The sequence below is a fragment of the Ranitomeya imitator genome, chromosome 10 (genome assembly GCF_032444005.1).
Source record: "Ranitomeya imitator isolate aRanImi1 chromosome 10, aRanImi1.pri, whole genome shotgun sequence".
Classification (NCBI taxonomy): Eukaryota; Metazoa; Chordata; class Amphibia; order Anura; family Dendrobatidae; genus Ranitomeya; species Ranitomeya imitator.
In genome coordinates, this window is record NC_091291.1 from 71928147 (window position 1) to 71952380 (window position 24234).

Genomic DNA, 24234 nt, shown 5'->3' on the forward strand with positions numbered 1-24234 from the left:
GATTAGTATTACTATACGATGTGGCTCAGGGACTGTCACCTTTTTGTTGAAGGGCTAGTTGCCTCTTGCTCTGGATGTCCTGCAGTGTGATTGCCAATCCGTGGGAAAGGCTGCCTGAGCCATTCTGTGTCAATATTGTATTCTAAGAGAGGAAGAGCTTGGTATATTAGCCACACAATGTGCTTCTCATCAGGTGAGGAGCAGAGATCAGGGCAGAGCGCCATCGCAGCCACCTACCTTAGGAGAAACACTGCGGCCCAGGGTGGCAATGGAGAACTGGGAAGACGACGGAGAGACAGTCTTCATCCGAGGAAGGGTAGCACCACCATCAATTTCTGTCCGAGAACGAGACATCTGCAAGGGCAGGAAGGTAAGTGTACGTGACTTGTATGAACAGATGACTGGAGAGAAAACAGTCATCCATGCTATCATGCCAAATCAAAGAGAAGGTCCATCTCTGACCAATGGTGGCTGTATAGACGGCCAATGTAACTTCTGCCATCTTTGTGTGCTCTTAAGTAAAAATCAAACATAAATGATTGACTATATATTTAAAGAAAAAAAAATCTGGAAACCATCAACAAGCAGCTGATTTGCAAGTAACAGAACTTATTATGGCTCACTGACCATTTCACATACAGCGTCTACGTCTGAACATGCCATGAGCTCAGATACCAGAACTGTTCTGGAATTGGGCAGCACACCATTTTGTATGTCAGTGGTTATGGATTGATGGGAATGGCAGCCTTCTTCTGTGCCCGGGAAGACTCTGCTTTCTTCACCGATATTGATGCATCACAACTAATTTGATCAATTGAACTAGACATTTCCTATAATGAAGCAATCAGGAGGAAGTCCCAGGACAGTATTACGAAATCCCTGCATAATAAACCATCCTACAGATCAGCATCGGGTTGTTGGTGGCTTCCAGGATTATTTATCTTTACACAAAAATAAATAAATGAAATAGAAAAAAAACAAAATAAAAATGTTTTAGCCTCTGAGCACACTGTTACAGAGCACCAGAAGTGGAGTATTAAACTAGGGCTAGAGAGCCACTGGTGCTGCACAACCTGTGTAATGAAGATCGCCATGTGTTGCTGCTACATGGCGGCACCATACGAGTGAGTGGGATCACATTGCCACCTTGAGGGTACAAGCAAGTCACCAAAAAGGAGACTCAGTAGGATTTTTTTTGTAGGACGGCACCATCAAGGGCCGCGATGCAATCCCATTCACTGGTATTATATCGTGATGTGCAGATGTGTGGCTTCTCACCTGTGCTGTGGCCATAGTAGCCCTAGCCTAAGCTCCAGCCTATGCTCACACCACCTCCCCATCCAGCCTTTGTCAGCAGCGCCATTGGGTTTGATTGAAAGAAAAGTGCAGCATGCAGCACAGAAACGATGAAAACCATGCCAAAACCCAACACAAGTCATACCATGGACTCGGCACACCGTTAGAAGCTGAGGACTCAGCACACATGTGAATAAAGCCCTACAATGGCTCCAGAATGGACATTTGGTGACTTTACAGCCAATGTGTCAGAGAGGAGCAGCGCACATCACCACAAGACAGCACGTCTAGAGCAAAGCACTCAGCGCTTCACGAGTGGAGACCCCAACCGCAAGCATCTAGCACCAGGACAGAGATTACCTGCTGGGATTTACGAGAAGTGTGACATTTAGCAGGAAGGGGAGGAGGGGAATGATGAGGAATGCTAGAAGGGTCCAAGTCAGAAGCAGCTGCGGCAGAGGGAACCTCACCAGAAAGAGCGTCCACCTGAGAAAGGAGTGCAGGAGAAATGAGGAGACCATGGGAGGCGGGAAGTGATGAGAATGCAGCGAATGAAAAAGGAACATACATGGAAATCCCATGCATCACGGGTAGGAAAAGAATATGGGAACTTTACTGCAGTCCAGTCAACAGATTTTACATTATTATACAGCACTCTTGGACCCAAGGATATTGGTGTACTTATTCCAAACCAGAATGGCTGCATAGCCAACATGTTCGATTTATCTGAAGGGAAGTTTCCATAGTGCTCTAGTCACCCAGCAGTGTAGTAAAAGTCTGCCACTAAGGGAAAGATTCCTTACATAGTGTGCAATGGCGCTGTGTGCCGCTATATGGCTTTACAGTCGGGGAACATGTGGCTGGGGGCAACTACGGCGAACAGGGAACAAATATGGCTGGAGACAACTACTGGGAATTCGGCACACATGTGGCTGGAGACAACTACTGGGAATACGGCACACATGTGGCTGGAGACAACTACTGGGAATACGGCACACATGTGGCTGGGGACAACTACTGGGAATACGGCACATACTGTACGTGGCTGGAGACTACTGGGAATACGGCACATATGTGGCTGGAGACAACTACTGGGAATACGGCACATATGTGGCTGGAGACAACAACTGGGAATACGGCACACATGTGGCTGGAGACAACTACTGGGAATACGGCACACATGTGGCTGGAGACAACTACTGGGAATACGGCACACATGTGGCTGGAGACAACTACTGGGAATACGGCACACATGTGGCTGGAGACAACTACTGGGAATACGGCACACATGTGGCTGGAGACAACTACTGGGAATACGGCACACATGTGGCTGGGGTCAACTACTGGGAATACGGCACAAATGTGGCTGGAGACAACTACTGGGAATACGGCACACATGTGGCTGGAGACAACTACTGGGAATACGGCACACATGTGGCTGGAGACAACTACTGGGAATTCGGCACACATGTGGCTGGAGACAACTACTGGGAATACGGCACACATGTGGCTGGGGACACAATTACTGGGAATACGGCACACATGTGGTTGGCGACAACTACTGGGAACACGGCACACATGTGTTTGGGGACACAACTACTGGGAATACGGCACATGTGGCTGGGGACAACTACAGGGAACAGGGCACACGTAGCTGGGGATACAACTACTGGAAATACGGCACATGTGGCTGGGGATACAACTACGGGGAACACAGCACACGTAGCTGGGGACAACTACTGGAAATATGGCACATGTGGCTCGAGACAACTACGGGGAACAGGGCACACATGTGGCTGGGGATACAACTACTGGGAATACAGCACACATGTCTGGGGACACAACTGTTGGGAATACGGCACATGTGGCTAGATGCACAGCTACGGGAAACACGGCACACGTGGCTGGGGACAACTACTGGGAATAAGGCATACATGGCTGGGGACACAATTACGGGGAACACGGCACACATGTGGCTGAGGACACAACTACTGGGAATACGGCACACGTGTCTGGGGACACAACTACTGAGAATACAGCACATGTGGCTAGGGGCACAACTACGGGGAACACGGCACACGTGGCTGGGGACAACTATTGGGAATACGGCATACGTGGCTGGGGACACGACTATGGGGAACACGGCACATATGTGGCTGGGGACACAACTACGGAGAATACGGCACATGTGGCTGGGGGCACAACTACGGGGAACACGGCACATGTGGCTGGGGACAACTATGGGGAACACGGCACACGTGGCTGGAGACACGGCACACATGTGGCTGGGGACACAACTACTGGGAATACAGCACAAGTCTCTGGGGACAACTACTGAGAACACGGCACACATATGGCTGGGGACATGACCACGGGGAACATGTCACACATATGGTGGGAGACACAGCTATGGGTAACATGGCACTCATATGGCTGGAGACAGGGCTTAGGGGAACACGGCACACATGTGGCTGGAGACATGGCCATGGGGGGGAACACGGCTCACATATGACTGGGGACAGGGCTAAGGAGAAAACGGACACATATGGCTGGGGGCTACGGAGAACATGGCACACATATGGCTGGGAACAGGGATACGGGCAACACAGCACATATGTGGCTGGGGACATGGCCATGGGGGGGGGGGGGGGAACACGGCATACATATGGCTGGGACAAGGCTACGGAGAACATGGCACACATATGGCTGGGGACAGGGCTACAGGGAACACCACACACAAATGGCTGAGGACAGGACTACGGGGGGAAAACGGCACACATATGGCTGGGGACGGGCTACGGAGAACAAAGCACACATATGGCTGGGGACAGGGCTAAGGAGAAAACGGACACATATGGCTGGGGGCTACAGAGAACACGGCACACAGATGGCTGGGGACGGGCTACGGAAAACAAAGCACACATATGGCTGTGGACAGGGCCACGGGGAACACGGCACACATGTGGCTGGGGTCAACTACTGGGAATACGGCACACATGTGGCTGGGGTCAACTACTGGGAATACGGCATACATGTGGCTGGAGACAACTACTGGGAATACGGCACACATGTGGCTGGGGACAACTACTGGGAATACGGCACACATATGGCTGGAGACACAACTACTGGGAATACGGCACACATATGGCTGGAGACACAATTACTGGGAATACGGCACACATGTGGCTGGGGATAACTACAGGGAATACAGCACACATGTAGCTGGGGACACAACTACGGTGAACACGTGGCTGGGGACAACTACGGGGGAACACGGCACACATGTGTCTGGGGATACAACTACGGGGAACAGGGCACACATGTGGCTGGGGATACAACTACTGGGAATACGGCACACATGTGGCTGGGGATACAACTACAGGGAACAGGGCACACATGTGGCTGGGGATACAACTACGGGGAACAGGGCACACATGTGGCTGTGGACACAACTACTTTGAATATGGCACATGTGGCTGGGGACACAACTACGGAGAATACGGCACACATGTGGCTGGGGACACAACTACTGGAAATACGGCACATGTGGCTCCAGACAACTACGGGGAACATGGCACACATGTGGCTGGGGACACAACTACTGGGAATACGGCACACATGTGGCTGGGGACACAACTACTGGGAATACGGCATACATGTGGCTGGGGACACGACTACGGGGAACACGGCACACATGTGGCTGGGGACACGACTACTGGGAATACGGCACACGTGTCTGGAGACACAACTACTGGGAATACGGCACATGTGGCTAAGGGCACAACTACGGGGAACACGGCACACGTGGCTGGGGATGACTATGGGGAACACGGCACACATGTGGCTGGGGACACAACTACTGGGAATACAGCACAAGTGTCTGGGGACAACTACAGAGAACACGGCACACATATGGCTGAGGACATGACCACGGGGAACACGGCACACATATGGCTGGAGACACAGCTATGGGTAACATGGCACACATATGGCTGGAGACAGGGCTTAGGGGAACACGGCACACATATGACTGGAGACAGGGCTAAGGAGAAAATGGACACATATGGCTGGGAGCTACGGAGAACACGGCACACATATGGCTGGGAACAGGGCTACGGGCAACACGGCACACATATGGCTGGGGACATTGCCATGGGGGGGGACACGGCTCACATATGACTGGGAACAGGGCTATGGTGTAGGTCCAGATTCAGATCTCAGGCTTATTAGGAGGATATTGGAGGTGTCTGGAGATTTTCTGTAATACTATGTGATGACATTTATAACTATATGAGGTCACAGCTGTATATGCAAACACCAAGAGGACAAATCACAGCCTTCAAGAAAAGCTGGGAGATTATGGACGTGCTACTGGAGAAGATACTACCCATTATTATGCCTAAAGGAAGGCCGAAGTGATGGGGTGAGTACATGCACTGACAGAGCACCTCTGTGTCTGGACTGCAGACAGTGACTAACAAGTGTATCCGATACAGTCAGTGAGATCACACACAACTTATATGGGGTTAACAAACCTCCGGAGAGATGGAGGGAGAAGAGGAGGATGATGAAGAGCAGAGATGAGCAGGAGAGGCAGGCTTAGCTCCACAGTCTGCAGGATGGGTGGCAGCGGGAGCTGGAGTCATGTTCTCAAGTAAGTCATGGAGCTGATCTAAAGTGATGTACTGAAGAAACACAGCAAACACGTCACACGGCGGCGCAATCTCCACAGTGCAGGCAGAGAAGGCGCCATCATTCACAAGCCTAGAACGCAAGACACCTTTTAGGAGTACACTGCATATAACACTGGGAAGGAAAAACGGGACGTCGCCACAGACAAGGTACTGGGATGCAGGAATGTATCCGGACGTCATGTTATAGCGGGAACATAGAGTCCCCTACCAATGCTGGGCCTAGTAATAGCTGCACCCAGCGGCTACCGGGAGCCCAGAGCGGCATACTGTCATACACTGTGCCCTCCTTAGGAATCCAGTATTCAGCCAGCTCCTGAGCGCCCTCCTCTGGTGGCTGCAGGCAGCACCTTGTCTGTTACCCTCCTACCAACAAAGGACGAACTGGTTGTCTTAGGTCAGCTGCCAGATCCACCTCTAACAGCAGTGACTGGAGCCGACCTCCTGCTGTTAACCCTTTAAATGCTGCTCTCAATCTTAAAAAGTGGCTTTTAAAGGGCACAGCCTGCTGTTTCTGGCACTCAACCAGGCATAGGAGACTTTCTGTCTTAAGGGGACTACAAAATAGAAGTTCTAAAATATATATAAATGAATTTCTTTTAAATCACCTTCTTTGGTCTCAAAATAAAATTAGAAAAAAAAATTGGTATTGGCAAGTCTGAAAGTCAGATTTGTCAAAATTATTTAACCCATAGCCCCCCCCCCCCAAAAAAAAAAAAAAAACAATACCAGAATTGCCTTTTTTATCTGTGTACATCCACCTAAAATGCATTAAATAGGATCAAAACACTGTGTATATCCAAAAATGGTACCAATAAAAACTTGAGGCAAAAAAGTAACTCCTCATACAGGAAAGGGAAATAGAAAAAACTTTACAAGTCTCAGGACATGATGGCATAAAACTATTTTTTTTTTCCTTTTTAAAGTTTCATAATTTGTCTTTCACCACTAAAATAAAACAATAATTCAAAAAAACTATAAAAAAAACTATATAAGTTTAACATTGCCATATTGTACTGTCCTGGAAAAGCATATTTCAAAGTCATTTTTACTGCACAATGAGTGACATCCCTCCCCCCCCCCCCCCCAAAGAAAAAAAAAAAAAACAATAATAGTGTAGCTGTTTTTTTGTGTTTTTTTTTTTTTTTTTTTTGGGGGGGGGTATTAAACACAGAGAATGGACCTCTAACTCCTATAAAGATATACACCTAAAAACGACAATGACAAGCAGTGATCGTTGGTATTGGTAAGTCTCACTTACACACATTACATATTTTTCTAACGCCGCTGCTTTCAATCATTGCAATATACAAAAACACATAGTAATAATAAATTACTAATTAAAATGTATCTTTCATATATAAAAAACTTCTTATCATTTATGAATTCTTCAATGTTCATCATTTGCTGGTTGCAATTATTGGAGATTTTGGCCAGGAGTTGTTTTGGGTACAATGGTTGTGATGATATAAACCTTGGTTTTAGCCCAGTCATTGGTAATTAGTGATTGGATAAGGTGCAGCACGTGTATTGTTCAGCTACAGTAATGATAACGGCAGTGGTGTAATGGAGTACCTCCAGATCAGCAAGGAGCGGTGTGAGAGAGGGGAAGGGGCGAGGACGGCGGCACAAGCGGAGAGCATCAGCCAGACACAGGTATTCCTAAAAGCAAGTAAAGCAGGAGAAGGGAAAAAGCCGGAAGAGGAGCCAAACAACAACAAAAAGGCGCAGAGAGCAGAGGATAAAATAAGGCACTACTATATACAAGAAGCTTCCCAATCCTCTAGGCCAGGCGGCCACATGGAACCACATGTAAGGCCGCGTTCATACAAATATTGAATCAGTATTCTGTATCAGAGTTTGTGTGACAGGAGTGGAGCATTCATTGGAAGGCGACCCCCGTCCTGTGTTTTGGAGACGCTCCTGGCTTTGGCATACAATCATTGGAAGGCGACCCCCATCCTGTGTTTTGGAGACGCTCCTGGCTTTGGCATACCATCATTGGAAGGCGACCCCCGTCCTGTGTTTTGGAGACGCTCCTGGCTTTGGCATATAATCATTGGAAGGTGACCCCCCGTCCTGTGTTTTGGAGAAGCTCCTGGCTTTGGCATACCATCATTGGAAGGCGACCCCATCCTGTGTTTTGGAGAAGCTCCTGGCTTTGGCATACCATCATTGGAAGGCGACCGCCCTTTCTGTGTTTTGGAGATGTTCCTGGCTTTGGCATACCATCATTGGAAGGCGACCCCCGTCCTGTGTTTTGGAGATGCTCCTGGCTTTGGCATACAATCATTGGAAGGCGACCCCTGTCCTGTGATTTGGAGACGCTCCTGGCTTTGGCATACAATCAATGGAAGTTGACCCATGTCCTGTGTTTTGGAGACGCTCCTGGCTTTGGCATACCATCATTGGAAGGCGACCCCCATCCTGTGTTTTGGAGACGCTCCTGGCTTTGGCATACCATCATTGGAAGATGACACCCCCATCCTGTGTTTTGGAGACGCTCCTGGCTTTGGCATACCATCATTGGAAGATGAGACCTCCATCCTGTGTTTTGGAGATGCTCCTGGCTTTGGCATACCATCATTGGAAGGCGACCCCCATCCTGTGTTTTGGAGAAGCTCCTGGCTTTGGCATACCATCATTGGAAGATGAGACCCCCGTCCTGTGTTTTGGAGACGCTCCTGGCTTTGGCATACCATCATTGGAAGGCGACCCCCCGTCCTGTGCTTTGGAGATGCTCCTGGCTTTGGCATACCATCATTGGAAGGCGACCCCCATCCTGTGTTTTGGAGACGCTCCTGGCTTTGGCATACCATCATTGGAAGGCGACCCGTCCTATGTTTTGGAGACGCTCCTGGCTTTGGCATACCATCATTGGAAGGCGACCCATCCTATGTTTTGGAGACGCTCCTGGCTTTGGCATACCATCATTGGAAGGAGACCCGTCCTGTGTTTTGGAGAAGCTCCTGGCTTTGGCATACAATCATTGGAAGGCGACCCGTCCTGTGTTTTGGAGACGCTCCTGGCTTTGGCATACCATCATTGGAAGGAGACCCGTCCTGTGTTTTGGAGACGCTCCTGGCTTTGGCATACAATCATTGGAAGGTGACCTGTCCTGTGTTTTGGAGACGCTCCTGGCTTTGGCATACCATCATTGGAAGGCGTCCCCCATCCTGTGTTTTGGAGACGCTCCTGGCTTTGGCATACCATCATTGGAAGGCGTCCCCCATCCTGTGTTTTGGAGACGCTCCTGGCTTTGGCATACCATCATTGGAAGGCGTCCCCCATGCTGTGTTTTGGAGACGCTCCTGGCTTTGGCATACCATCATTGGAAGGCGACCCCCATCCTGTGTTTTTGAGACGCTCCTGGCTTTGGCATACCATCATTGGAAGGCGTCCCCCATCCTGTGTTTTGGAGACGCTCCTGGCTTTGGCATACCATCATTGGAAGGCGTCCCCCATCCTGTGTTTTGGAGACGCTCCTGGCTTTGGCATACCATCATTGGAAGGCGTCCCCCATCCTGTGTTTTGGAGACGCTCCTGGCTTTGGCATACCATCATTGGAAGGCGACCCCCATCCTGTGTTTTGGAGACGCTCCTGGCTTTGGCATACCATCATTGGAAGGTGACCCCCATCCTGTGTTTTGGAGACGCTCCTGGCTTTGGCATACAATCATTGGAAGGCGACCCGTCCTATGTTTTGGAGACGCTCCTGGCTTTGGCATACAATCATTGGAAGGCGACCCATCCTGTGTTTTGGAGACGCTCCTGGCTTTGGCAAACAATCATTGGAAGGCGACCCGTCCTATGTTTTGGAGACGCTCCTGGCTTTGGCATACTGTTCTGCCCATCTTAATGTGCAGAGAGTTAATTATCATGTTATTCAAGTTGTGGCCACTGGAGGTCATCAGTTGCCTACTTTTCATGTTGTTTACCAACCTTTCCCTCCTAAGAGCAATGTCTTATGGGTTAGTTCCGCCCACATTCTTCTTGTGAAGACAAGCTTCAGTAGCCATTTTTCCTCAGATCTGCAGAGAGGCACACGTGCTCCTGTCTCGCTTACTTTCTTACCCCTGTCCTAACGGATCTCGGTACGTTTATAAAGGTTTAATGCATCTTATGTTTGTGTTAGTATTTAAGCCTTATGCAGCTCATATAGTCAGATATAGTTAGGCAGATGTGCTTTGCAGCTTGCAGTTAGGTTAATGTGTACTCTGCATTTAGATAGATGCATTCTTGTATAGAATAGGGCAGTGCTGTTAGAATTACTGTGTAATGCACTCTGTATAATTCTTGCTGTTATGTCCCAGTTATTTATGTGATTGCACCCTGTATGTGCATATACTGAAATGCTGTTATTCTTTACAGTTTTTCACCAGTCATCCACTATGATCAGTCATCCACTATGATTATTCACTGAACATCCACTTTGTACATCAACATCATTCACTATTCGATCATCTACTATGAATACTGTCCACCATTGTTGTTCAACGTTATAGTTTTGGTTATCATCACCCTAATAAATAAGACTTAAGCATCAACACAGTGTTTACTGGGATGTGGATGAAGGTTTAGCCGTATGTTGGAATCCACACAGCATCCTACGTGGAGGAAGACAGAACAGTGAAAAACGAGACCGCCAGTCGCAGGCGGTGATTGTAAAGTAAGAACAGATTAGCTGCCTTCAGTGAAACTGATAGCCGGTCGCAGGCTGTAGTTGTTCAGACTGTACGGAACCGCTAACACCCACACTGCTCCGCATTCGGGTATCACAGCAGCCGCCATACAGCCGCGGGACTATACTGCAGCCCGCCAAGAGGAGCTACATCATTCCCGCCACGCGGAAGCTCACCGCACCTAGACTCAGTTTCCCGCCAAAACACTCAGCAGTACGCAGCTAAGCGCACAATATCTCGAAACAGCACATCCTCACTCAAGACGAGGTCACGAGCAAGCTCTAACAGGTCATCGTTAGCAGAGCTGGCTGCTGTCGCTCGTGCTGAAGCTGAAGCAGCCAAAGCGAGGTCCTCCTTTGCCGAGAAAGAAATGCATCTAAAGCTGAGACAAGCAGAGCATGAGGCAGAAAAGGTACGTTTGCAGGCAGAACAAACTGCACGCCTGCAAGCCGAAACCGCACGTTTGCGGGCAGAGCAAGAAGCAGAAGGTGCGCGCCTGCAAGTGTCTCTAGAAAGACTTATGGTAGACAAAGAGGCAGCAGCTGCAATAGCTAAGGCAGAGTACTTGGAAGCCATGAAGGATCCCGATTATGAGAGATGCAGCAACGTTCTTGGAACAGATCTAGAGCAGCAAGATCCAGCTCAGCGCGTCGCAGAGTACGTTCATCGACACACCAGCATGGACAACACCCTCGACAGACTACAACAATCAGCCTACGCCGATTATCATCGATCCAACCCCGAACTTCACTACTACAAACAAGAAGACGTCCAACACAGAGGAGTCGACCACAGCTACCGTTCCACTGAGAAGAAGGTACAGCTCCCACCTCACCTTAAAGAGACATCTTCTTCACCAGAAAGGTACTATGCAGACTGTCCGAAGCCAAGAGCATCTCAAAGGTATGGTGACGCACCACACACTAGACATGGCTATAACATACCGGCTCGTGCCAACATTGATCAAGCCACCATAGACTTGGCAAAGTTCTTTGCCCGCCGAGAACTGGTAACAAAAGGACTTGTAAAGTTCACTGACAAAGCCGAAAACTACAGATCGTGGCGAGCTTCGTTCCAGAACGCCATTCAGGGACTGGACCTTTCTAGTAGTGAGGAGTTAGATCTCCTGGTAAAGTGGCTTGGAACTGAATCAGTCGAGCATGCTAAAAGACTAAGAGACATTAACATAGAATACCCACACATAGGTTTACGTAAAGTGTGGGAAAGACTTGACGAATGCTATGGGTCCGTAGAAGTAATAGAGAATGCTTTATTCAAAAGAATTGATGATTTCCCTAAGATAGGGCCCAATGGTTATCAAAGACTTAGAGAATTGAATGATTTATTGATAGAGTTACAGGTCGCCCAGAAGGAAGGTCACTTGGCTGGATTGGCATTCTTAGACACTGCTAGGGGTGTCAATCCATTAGTACAAAAACTTCCTTACAATCTTCAAGAAAGGTGGATTATACATGGTTCACGGTATAAACAAATTCATAACGTACCATTTCCTCCTTTTACTGTATTTGTTGAGTTTGTCACCCAGCAAGCCAAGATCAGAAATGACCCTAGTTTTGATTTCACTCTGTCATGTTCCACTACCCCTGGTGTCAAACCCAGTAAGACACCCGTGGCAGTCCATAAAACTGATATTGATTCCACAGGTCCTCCACACAAGACAACTAAGCCCCCTACGGAAGAGAGCAAACCTCAGGATGTCAGTAAGCAGTGTCCCCTACACAGGAAACCGCATCCTCTACTAAAGTGCAGAGCCTTCAGGGAGAAGACTTTCGAGGATCGCAAAGGTTTCCTCAAGGAAAACAACATCTGCTTCAAATGCTGTGCTACGACCTCTCACTTTGCCAGGAACTGTGGAGCTAGCGTGAAATGTGCACAATGCAGCAGCATGGATCACAATACAGCCTTGCATCCTGGACCACCTCCAGGAGTGTTGTCACAAGCAGAGGAGCACGATGAGAAACAGAAGAACACCGACGAAGACACCCCTGCGGTCACCTCTCAATGTACGGAGATCTGTAAGGGACTCAAGGGAGGAAGATCCTGCTCAAAAATCTGCCTTGTCCGAGTCTATCCAACAGGCCACAGAGACAAAGCGCTCAAGATATATGCAATCCTAGATGACCAAAGTAATAGGTCTTTAGCCAGGTCCATCTTCTTTGACAACTTCAGCATTGTAGGCCCCGGTTCTCCCTACTCCCTTAGGACATGTTCAGGTACCGTCGAGACGGCGGGGAGGAAAGCAACCGGATACAAAGTGGAGTCCATGGTTTGCCAGACCTGTCTGTCACTACCGACCATCCTGGAGTGCAACCAGATTCCTGACAACAGGTCTGAGATACCGTCACCAGAGGTGGCAACGTATCACCCCCACCTGAAGCGTATAGCCCACCTGATACCTAAGTTGGAACCAGAAGCGCCAATAGCTTTACTTCTGGGAAGAGATATACTACGAGTCCACAAGACTAGAGAATATATCAACGGCTCACTGAATGCTCCATACGCGCAGAGGCAAGACCTTGGATGGGTCATTGTAGGAGATGTCTGTCTAGGAGGAGCACACAAGCCGGTCTCAGTCAACAGTATGCTTACCAGCACACTAGAAAATGGACGTCCATCTCTCTTCCAGCCGTGTCACAATAGTCTGCTGGTAAAGGAACTACCTAGCAGCACTCCCCTACCTTGCCCTTTCTCAGTTCCTATCAACGAAGACCACGCCTGTGAAGGTGAACAAGACCACATAGGATGTACAGTCTTCCACAGGACGAAGGAAGACAACAAGGTAGCGATGTCTATAGAAGACAAAATATTCCTGGACATCATGGACGAACAAATAGTCAAGGATACGGCGAATAGTTGGGTCGCACCTCTACCATTTCGACATCAGAGGAGACGCCTACCCAACAACAAGGAATTGGTCTACAGCAAATTCATCTCCCTAAGACACAAGCTTCAGAAGTCACCTGAGACGAAGGAACATTTCTTTACCTTCATAGGAAAGATATTCCAGAACAACCACGCAGAGATTGCACCTGCACTTCGACACGGAGAGGAGTGTTGGTACCTGCCCATCTTCGGAGTGTACCATCCTAAGAAGCCAGGTCAAATTAGAGTGGTATTCGACTCAAGTGCCAAATGCGAAGACGTGTCATTGAATGATGTCTTACTGTCGGGCCCAGACCTCAACAACAGACTTCTGGAAGTATTACTCTGTTTCCGTAGAGATTCAGTGGCATTTATGGCCGACATACAACAGATGTTCCACTGTTTTCTCGTCAAAGAGGAACACAGAAACTACCTGAGGTTCTTCTGGTACCGTGACAACGACCCGGACGAAGACATCGCAGAGTACCGGATGCGGGTACACATCTTTGGGAACAGTCCTTCCCCAGCGGTCGCAACCTACGGCCTCCGACATTCTGCCAAAAAGGGTGAAGAAGAGTATGGCTCGGACGTCAGGTCCTTTGTGGAAAAGGATTTTTACGTGGATGACTGTTTGAAGTCCACACCGACAAGTGAGGCCGCAATCAGTCTACTAAAGCGGACTCGTGACATGCTCGCTCAGTCTAACCTAAGGTTACACAAGATTTCTTCCAACAGCCAAGAGTTGATGGAAGCCTTTCCCTCTGAAGACTATTCCAGCGATCTAAAGGATTTAGACCTCAGCATCGACCCCCTTCCTATGCAGCGGAGCCTTGGATTGCTGTGGGACCTGAAGACAGATACCTTCACCTTTCAGATCAGCAAGGATGAGAAACCCTTCACGCGCAGAGTTCTTTCCTTCGTGAATAGTTTATACGACCCCTTGGGGTTCGTAGCTCCACTAACCATCCAAGGAAAGCTGATGCTCAGGGACTTCACCCAAGACACTACTGATTGGGATGATCCACTTCCAGCCCTGACCAACCTTCGTGTGAAACAACCGTATGCTCCTGTGCCATCCACAGAGGTCAAAACGCAAACACTTTGTATTTTCTGTGATGCATCAGTCAAAGCGATTGCAGCAGTAGCGTACCTCAAATCCACAGACGTAAGCGGACAATGCCATATCGGGTTCGTTATGAGCCGGACGAAATTGGCGCCACTTCGTGAACACACGATACCCAGACTGGAACTCTGTGCTGCTGTCCTCGCAGTTGAGTTGGCCGAGCTGGTCTCGGATGCGATGGGCCTGAAGATCGGGGATGCAGAGTTCTACACCGATAGCAAGGTGGTACTGGGGTGCATCTGTAACGAGACACGACGCTTCTACGTCTACGTCAGCAACCGGGTACTTCGGGTAAGAAGATCCACCGACCCTAATCAGTGGCACTACGTACCTACTCATCACAATCCTGCGGACCACGCGACTAGATCCGTTGCACCCAGTCATCTGAAGGACACTTCATGGTTCACAGGTCCTACCTCTTTGTACCGTTCGATGTCCCACATCAGCAGGCGTGAAACTTTCGAACTAATGGGTCCAGACACAGACAAAGAGATCCGACCTCAAGTGTCTGCTCTACATACAGAGATTTCAAGCTGCCACCTCGAATCTCACCGGTTCAGCAGGTTCTCCACATGGAAGTCACTTGTTCGAGCTATAGCTTGTCTATTTCATGTAACCCAGTCCTACAAGTCAGCACTATCTGATAGCCAGAGACGTTGTAAAGGTTGGCATCACTGCAGGCTTGCGTTTACTGCTCCCGACCTGGAAAGAGCCAAGGTTATAATACTTCGTGCCGTACAAAGAGAAACCTATGGCAGAGAAATAGACAACCTCAACAAGGGACAACCCATTCCTGAGGTCAGTGGGCTGAGGAAGCTCGATCCGATTGTCGATCAAGAAGGGCTGCTGAGAGTCGGTGGTCGTCTTCAAGAAGCTGAGGTAGAAGTTTCAGAGAAGCACCCGGTGATAATTCCTGGACGTCATCACGTAACAACCCTGTTGATTCAACACCATCATGTCTTGGTGAGACACCAAGGCCGTTTGTTCACTGAAGGAAACCTAAGGGCAGCTGGACTATGGATAGTTGGAGCTAAGAGAAGAGTGAGCAAACTCATCTTCGACTGTGTTACGTGTCGCAAACTCCGGGGCACATTCCAAAATCCGAAGATGGCCATTCTTCCACCCGACAGACTCAGTTCTGAACCTCCCTTCACCAACATTGGACTAGATGTATTCGGTCCTTGGTCTGTGGCTACATGACGGACTAGAAAAATACTTACGGAAGCAAAGTGTTGGGCGGTTCTATTCACGTGTCTGTCCGTCAGAGCCGTTCATATCGAAGTAATCGAATCGATGGACACATCAAGTTTTATAAACGCACTTCGACGCTTCATCGCAATCAGAGGACCTGTGAAGCATATTCGTTCTGACCGAGGTACGAATTTCGTCGGAGCGGCAAGAGAACTCCAAATCCCTTCCAATCTGGACATCGATAATGTGGAAAGGTATCTAGGCGAGCAAGGATGTACCTGGACCTTCAATCCACCACACTCTTCGCACATGGGAGGTGCGTGGGAAAGGATGATAGGGATAGCACGCAGAATATTAGATTCTATCTTCTTGCAAGCTAACACCAGACTTACACAAGAGAGTTTATCCACGTTCTTGGCAGAGGTCTCAGCCATCATGAATGCCAGGCCACTGACAGCACTTTCTAGTGATTCTGGAGATCCATCCATCCTTACTCCTGCAATGTTACTCACACAGAAAACCTGTGTCCCGAAAGCTCCACTCGGAGAATTCAATGACAAAGACCTCTACAGACGACAATGGAGGCAGGTACAAAGCGTGTCCAACGTCTTCTGGAATAGATGGAGGAAACAGTATCTTTCCACTCTGCAAAGCAGGACAAAGTGGCAGAAAGACCGCCCAAACATTCAATCTGGCGATGTTGTACTCGTCAAAGACAGTCAGTCACATCGGAACGAGTGGCCACTCGGCCTAGTCATTAAGACCCTGCCCAGTAAAGATGGGAAAGTGCGGAAAGTAGAGGTCAGAGTGTGCAAGCTTGGAGAAAACAAACTGTTCCTCAGACCCGTTACCGAGCTTGTATTATTATTTTCCCCAAAAGAACCTAATTGTGGCATCTGTTGACGCCAAGCGGGGAGTGTTCTGCCCATCTTAATGTGCAGAGTTAATTATCATGTTATTCAAGTTGTGGCCACTGGAGGTCGTCAGTTGCCTACTTTTCATGTTGTTTACCAACCTTTCCCTCCTAAGAGCAATGTCTTATGGGTTAGTTCCGCCCACATTCTTCTTGTGAAGACAAGCTTCAGTAGCCATTTTTCCTCAGATCTGCAGAGAGGCACACGTGCTCCTGTCTCGCTTACTTTCTTACCCCTGTCCTAACGGATCTCGGTACGTTTATAAAGGTTTAATGCATCTTATGTTTGTGTTAGTATTTAAGCCTTATGCAGCTCCTATAGTCAGATAAAGTTAGGCAGATGTGCTTTGCAGCTTGCAGTTAGGTTAATGTGTACTCTGCATTTAGATAGATGCATTCTTGTATAGAATAGGGCAGTGCTGTTAGAATTACTGTGTAATGCACTCTGTATAATTCTTGCTGTTATGTCCCAGTTATTTATGTGATTGCACCCTGTATGTGCATATACTGAAATGCTGTTATTCTTTACAGTTTTTCACCAGTCATCCACTATGATCAGTCATCCACTATGATTATTCACTGAACATCCACTTTGTACATCAACATCATTCACTATTCGATCATCTACTATGAATACTGTCCACCATTGTTGTTCAACGTTATAGTTTTGGTTATCATCACCCTAATAAATAAGACTTAAGCATCAACACAGTCTGTTTACTGGGATGTGGATGAAGGTTTAGCCGTATGTTGGAATCCACACAGCATCCTACGTGGAGGAAGACAGAACACATACAATCATTGGAAGGCGACCCGTCCTGTGTTTTGGAGACGCTCCTGGCTTTGGCATACCATCATTGAAAGGCCACTCCCCCGTCCTGTGTTTTGGAGACGCTCCCGGCTTTGGCACAGAAATACTGATCGGTAATACCAATGTGTGAATACAGCCCAATATGTCAGTATGAGAGAAGAAAGGATGTTTCCCGGACAGCACATTCACTGGTTACTACATTCCCAGGGGTCCGCTGCCATCTCTTAGCAGCTGGTTATTGCATGTGGAGGTATAGGGAGCATTACTTCTATGTCAGCAGGATGCACGGTCCAAGGTCTGATGTGTCACCTAGTGTACGGAGAATTCGGACAAGCCGGCATCATAGTGGCGTGAAGTAGGGGAAGCGGAGGGGGAGCATGGCTAGCAGCAGTGTGGGAGACTTGGCAGCCATGAGCATTTATGGCAAGGTCCTCCTGTATGTGCACAGTGTACCTCATTCATCTCAGGGTGTAACTGCTGTATTCCCTCCAGCCATATTCAGTGTAAAAGACGCGCTCAGTCACAGGAATTAACTAACTTTTTACTTTATAGGGAACCTGCCACCAGGTTTTCGCTACCACATCTGAGAGCAGCATGATGTAGGGGCAGATCCCTGGATTCCAGCGATGTGTCACTTACTGGGCTGCTTCCCTGCAGTTTTGATTGCGGCAGAGAAACCTGTGATTGTGATCTAGCAGTTCTCTGGATGCTGAGCTCTGTATAATCCCACCCACACCAATCGGTGGTGGGGGCTGGATTATACAGAACTCATAAATATGAAGGACTACATAGCAGCAGTTTTTCTAGTCCTTTAGTGATAATCTCCTGCTGATAAAACAGTGATTGTATGATAACATACATACAGCCCAGTAAGTGACACATTGCTTGGATCAGGGTCTGTGTCTCTACATCATGTTGCTCTCCGGTTAGATGCCAAAACTCAGTGACCTATACCCTATGAAGCGCAGTGTTGATCTGTGGGGCATAGCGCCCTGTGGCAAGCTGCTAGAATGAGCAGACACTGGCACTTTTTTGGTTTATGTTCCTCTAACAAGATCCGTCTGTATCGGAGGATGACAGAGCCAGGGTTGACGAGACCCCCACTACTGAAATCAGGATGCTATTGAGAGGGGTCCCAGCTCGCAGATCCCACCCAATGAGAATTGCTCTCCATCACGCCCTTGTAGTACGGACACGTGGATAATACTGCTTACCTCTCGCAGAGCTGATGATCCCGTTAGGAAACCTCGCCGTCCCGATAACGCTTGGTATTTCCGATCTAATTGAACCAACTTTTCTTTTTCCTGTGTATAAACAGAATGTGTGAATGTTTCCTGCAATAATCTGCACACAGCACATTTCAGGGAAGGTTTGTCCAATCAATAGCTGGGCGCTCATGTCACAGGTTTGCCATGCTGCTGCCCTCGCACGCTGCCACTGGGAGCATACGCCACCCCTGAGGGTACACATCGGCCAATGGTCTGGGACTCTGATACTCTCTGCCAGGGCAAGGTTCGGAGGGACTTACAAAGATCCAACGGAGCCGATTTTTTGTGCCAATTATGTGGTGGTAGGACATCCTTAGATGCCTCACACAATCGTTATGTCGCAGCCCAGACCCGTGTTTGTGACATCGTGCTAACTGGATGCGATTAAGGTTCTCTCCTGTGTTAAAAGGGTAATTCTCAAGTTCATAAATGAGTAAAATGCAAAGTGCTTGTCTAAACAATCAACTGTGCAATTTACCCGATTATTAATCCTTCGTTTTCTTAACCCTGCTGTTCTGTTCGGTCTGGGGAGACCTATTTTGAACTTTGGTATTTTTTGGGGTGTTCAAGATGCGGTTCTGAAACTTGTGGTTGATTGACTTAAATGAGGATGGGTCGGTCGGCCACGGGTTTCAGAGCCGCATCGTGAATATTTTAAAGAATATTTTCTAGCTCGTTGCTTAGGTTACCGGCCACCTCTGCAGTCCCAGAGTGGCTGATTTCTCAGGTCGGGTCTATTATTTTTACACTTTGGTAGATCAGACTTTTCTGGGCGTGACAATACCACATATGTGCAGTCATTTTTGGGTGGGAGATTTTAACTTTTATGCTGTTTAAAAAAAATGTTTAAAACTTTCTATTTAATTTTTTTACTATTCACTGTCTTCATTAGTCTGTGCAGGGGACTTGAACCTGTGATCGTCTGATCGCTTGTACTACTGTATATAAAGCAATACCACAGTATTGCTGCTCGTAGTAAGCACCAAAGTCTCCTGTGAAGGCCACAGGCTGTGTTTCAGGGGAGCTCTGTGATGACAGACCCCCGCCTATCATAGCAACCCCTCGGTGACCCGCCATCGCACCAATGCAACAGGCACATAGAATGACACACCCTGCATGTATTACTGCCGATGTCAGAGTTCGACAGCGGCATTTAACAGGTTAACAGTCACAGGTAGAGCAGCGATCCACGTGTTAGAGGCAGGTGCTGGCTGTAGCACACAGACATTACCTGCCAGGTATGAGCCGAGCTCATCCAGTACGCCCGCTCCATACACCATACTTGTACTGTGGGTGTTGGGTTAAAGGCTATGCACACCTTCACACAATTGTTTTTATTCTTCATGTGATTCCTAAATGAAAAGTTAAGCATCTTTCTAAATAGTTGCCATTAACCCTTTTCTACCATTTTGCTGCTGCAGTGTCTGCAAGTCCTTCATCTAGCTGAGCGCTCTGCAAAAACGTTACAAGTCTTACAGAGCTCCTGCTCAGTCCTGACAGCTCTCCCCACCATTTTCTCAGTGTAAGGGCTCATCTCCACTTGTGTGATAAAAAAACGGTCCGATTTACGGACCGAAAAAACTGATGTAACGTCTGCGAGTGCCATGCGAGTGTCATGCGATTTTTTTATCGCAACATCCGTATGACATCCGTATTGCTGTCCGATTTTTACGCACGGGTCTCCTTTGAAAAGCCGGTAATTCAGCGCAGAGTACAGTAAAATCACAGTGACAGGTTAGATTAGAGTAGATATATACACATAGAATAGGTATATATACATATATATATGTCAGGGAGACACCTATATATATATATTTATATTTAATGCAGCGCTAGATAGCTTTAAAGCTGGTAATTCAATTACCGGCTTTTGCTTTCTCCTTCACAACCCCGACATGATATGAGACCTGGTTTACATACAGTAAACCATCTCATATCACCATTTTTTTTGCATATTCCACACTACTAATGTTAGTAGTGTGTATATGCAAAATTTGGGCGTTCTAGCTATTATATTTAAGGGTTAAATGGCGGAAAAAATTGGCGTGGGCTCCCGCACAATTTTCTCCGCCAGAGTAGTAAAGCCAGTGACTGAGGGCAGATATTAATAGCCTGGAGAGGGTCCATGGTTATTGCCCCCCCCTGGCTAAAAACACCTGCCCCCAGCCACCCCAGAAAAGGCACATCTGGAAGATGCGCCTATTCTGGCACTTGGCCACTCTCTTCCCATTCCCGTGTAGCGGTGGGATATGGGGTAATGAAGGGTTAATGGCACCTTGCAATTGTAAGGTGACATTAAGCCTAATTAATAATGGAGAGGCGTCAATTATGACACCTATCCATTATTAATCCAATTGAAAGAAAGGGTTAAAAAAATACACACACACATTATTAAAAATTATTTTAATGAAATAAAAACAATGGTTGTTGGAGTATTTTATTCTACGCCCAATCCAATCACTGAAGACCCTCGTTCTGTGAAAGAAAAAACATAATAAACCAACAATATACTTACCCTCCGCAGATCTGTAACGTCCAACGATGTAAATCCTTCTGAAGGGGTTAAATCATTTTGCAGCAAGGAGGTTTGCTAATGCAGGCTGCTCCTCGCTGCAAAACCCCTGGGAATGAGTCTAAATATAGATCAATGAGCTATATTTAGCTTCATTTGCGGTGAGGCGCCCTCTGCTGGCTGTTCATAGATCGTGGGAAATTTCCTAGAAGGCTCCCAGCAGCCTGCATTAGCAAACCTCCTTGCTGCAAAATGATTTAACCCCTTCAGAAGGATTTACATCGTTGGACGTTACAGATCTGCGGAGGGTAAGTATATTGTTGGTTTATTATGTTTTTTCTTTCACAGAACGAGGGTTTTCAGTGATTGGATTGGGCGTAGAATAAAATACTCCAACAACCATTGTTTTTATTTCATTAAAATAATTTTAAATAATGTGTTTGTGTTTTATTTAACCCTTTCATTCAATTGGATTAATAATGGATAGGTGTCATAATTGACGCCTCTCCATTATTAATTAGGCTTAATGTCACCTTACAATAGCAAGGTGGCATTAACCCTTCATTACCCCATATCCCACCGCTACACGGGAATGGGAAGAGAGTGGCCAAGTGCCAGAATAGGCGCATCTTCCAGATGTGCCTTTTCTGGGGTGGCTGGGGGCAGATATTTTTAGCCAGGGGGGGGCCAATAACCATGGACCCTCTCCAGGCTATTAATATCTGCCCTCAGTCACTGGCTTTACTACTCTGGCGGAGAAAATTGTGCGGGAGCCCACGCCAATTTTTTCCACCATTTAACCCTTAAATATAATTGCTAGAACGCCCAAATTTTGCATATACACACTACTAACATTAGTAGTGTAGAATATGCAAAAAAAATGGTGATATGAGATGGTTTACTGTATGTAAACCAGGTCTCATATCATGTCGGGTTTGTGAAGGAGAAAGCAAAAGCCGGTAATTGAATTACCAGCTTTAAAGCTATCTCACGCTGCATTAAATATAAATATATATATATAGGTGTCTCACTGACATATATATATGTATATATACCTATTCTATGTGTATATATCTACTCTCATCTAACCTGTCAGTGTAATTTTACTGTACTCTGCGCTGAATTGCCGGCTTTTCTAAGGACACGGGTGCGTAAAAATCGGACAGCACTCGCATGGTGCGAGTGCTGTGCGTTTTTTTTCTCGCACCCATTGACTTGCATTGGCGAGTCTCGTCCGAGAATCTCAGCAATACGCAGCATGCTGCGATTTTTTTCTCAGCCGACACAGATTTTTCTCAGTCCGATTTCGGCTGGGAAAAAAATCGCAAATCGAGTGTCACATATTGATTAACATTGGTCCGAGTGCAATCCGATTTTTTATCGGATTGCACTCGTCCGTTTTCCTAGCAAGTGGAGATGAGCCCTAAGGGCTCATTTCCACTTGTGATAGACAAATCGGTCCGTAATCTGGACCGAAAAAAGGGATGAAAAGTATGCGTTTGTCATGCGTTTGTGATGCGAGTTCAATGCGATTTTTTTAATTGCACTATCCGTTTTACATCCGTATGCAATCCGTTATTTTTCTCTGCAACTATTTTTATACAGTCATTTACAGGACTATTTACAGTGTTCTATGACACAGAATGGTAAGGTATCCGTAAAAAACGGATGGAATACGGATGTTCCGTATGCCATGCGTTTTTTTTTATTGCACCCATTGACTTGCATTGGCGAGTCTCATCCGAGACTTGCAGCAAATCGCAGCATGCTGCGATTTTTTTCTCAGTCCGATTTCGGCTGAGAAAAAAAATCGCAAATGAAAAGACACCTATTGAATAACATTGGTCCGAGTGCAATCCGATTTTTTATCGGATTGCACTCGTCCGTTTTACTCGCAAGTGGAAATGAGCCCTAAGGCTGTGGACAGGAGTTGTTTTTTGTCTTGATTTTCCAGAAACATGTTGAAAACACTATAATTTTACCTTGTGTTTGGAAAATGGCAACAACAAAAAAAAAAGCATTGTGAACACAGCCAGAGGCAGAAGCCCAGAAGGGTCTGTACACCTATTAACAGCATGGAGAGTGTGGACAGTATCTCAAGGAGAGCAAAGAAACCATCTATAGAAAAGGAGGAAACTGATGATATATTAGCAGCTGAAAACCTCAGCCCCTGAATACACAGAGCTCACATCCAGCCTGTATTACAGAGAGACATGCTCACAGGAGAAGTAGGAAACTTGGATCATGCTGCAAACTGAATATCAGGGGGACTGAAAATCACTGACGGAATGAAGATTGCAGACTGAAACACAATGCAAGTTTATTAACTGAAGAGAACAACTAACATATATAATAATGATTCTTTTCCAAGAAAAAAGCGATCTCTAGCCATTACGCTGAGTTATCTGGGTTGTAATAAAGCCACTTCTCTTTATTAGCATTACAATGTGTCCAGGTTACCTTGTGTAGCTGCAGCAACGCAGCACTTCTCTCCTGACCAAGATGGTCCGCATCCTGTGCGGCCTGGAGACGGATCTGATTGGCCTGTTGCTCCAACGCAGCAAGACGCTCCTGAGAGATGTAGTGATACACATCAGACATCGGGTGACGCTCAACATACCATGTATTCACTTTATACTAAAAATTATATACACACACACACACAGTGCTCAGCATAAAATGAGTACACCCCCAAAAAGTACATTTTTAATAAAATTAATTCACGACCATGTTGTAAAAAGGAGTACACCCCATTGAAAGTCTTGGGCACCAAGCTATAAATGTTTAGACTACAAAAATGCAATTAACAATAATTCAATCACATGGAAGTCTAATTGACAAAACAGGTGTCTAGCAGACAGTTG

At 47.1% G+C, this 24234-nt stretch overlaps 1 protein-coding gene across 14 annotated transcripts in view; it reads right to left on the reverse strand.

The window, feature by feature from the left end:
- Positions 1-24234, reverse strand: part of PHLDB1 (pleckstrin homology like domain family B member 1) — a 283627-nt gene that overhangs the window by 15573 nt on the left and 243820 nt on the right. For 11 of the 14 annotated variants that reach the window (XM_069741034.1, XM_069741030.1, XM_069741029.1 and 8 more), the window contains 6 exons: positions 23831-23941; positions 18805-18894; positions 5832-5981; positions 1657-1782; positions 238-354; positions 40-142 (listed from right to left, as the gene is read on the reverse strand). In XM_069741034.1, the coding sequence (XP_069597135.1) occupies positions 40-142; positions 238-354; positions 1657-1782; positions 5832-5981; positions 18805-18894; positions 23831-23941 (697 nt within the window). The remainder of the gene's footprint in view (positions 1-39; positions 143-237; positions 355-1656; positions 1783-5831; positions 5982-18804; positions 18895-23830; positions 23942-24234) is intronic. The other 3 variants (XM_069741033.1, XM_069741039.1, XM_069741031.1) reach the window with 2 other exon arrangements.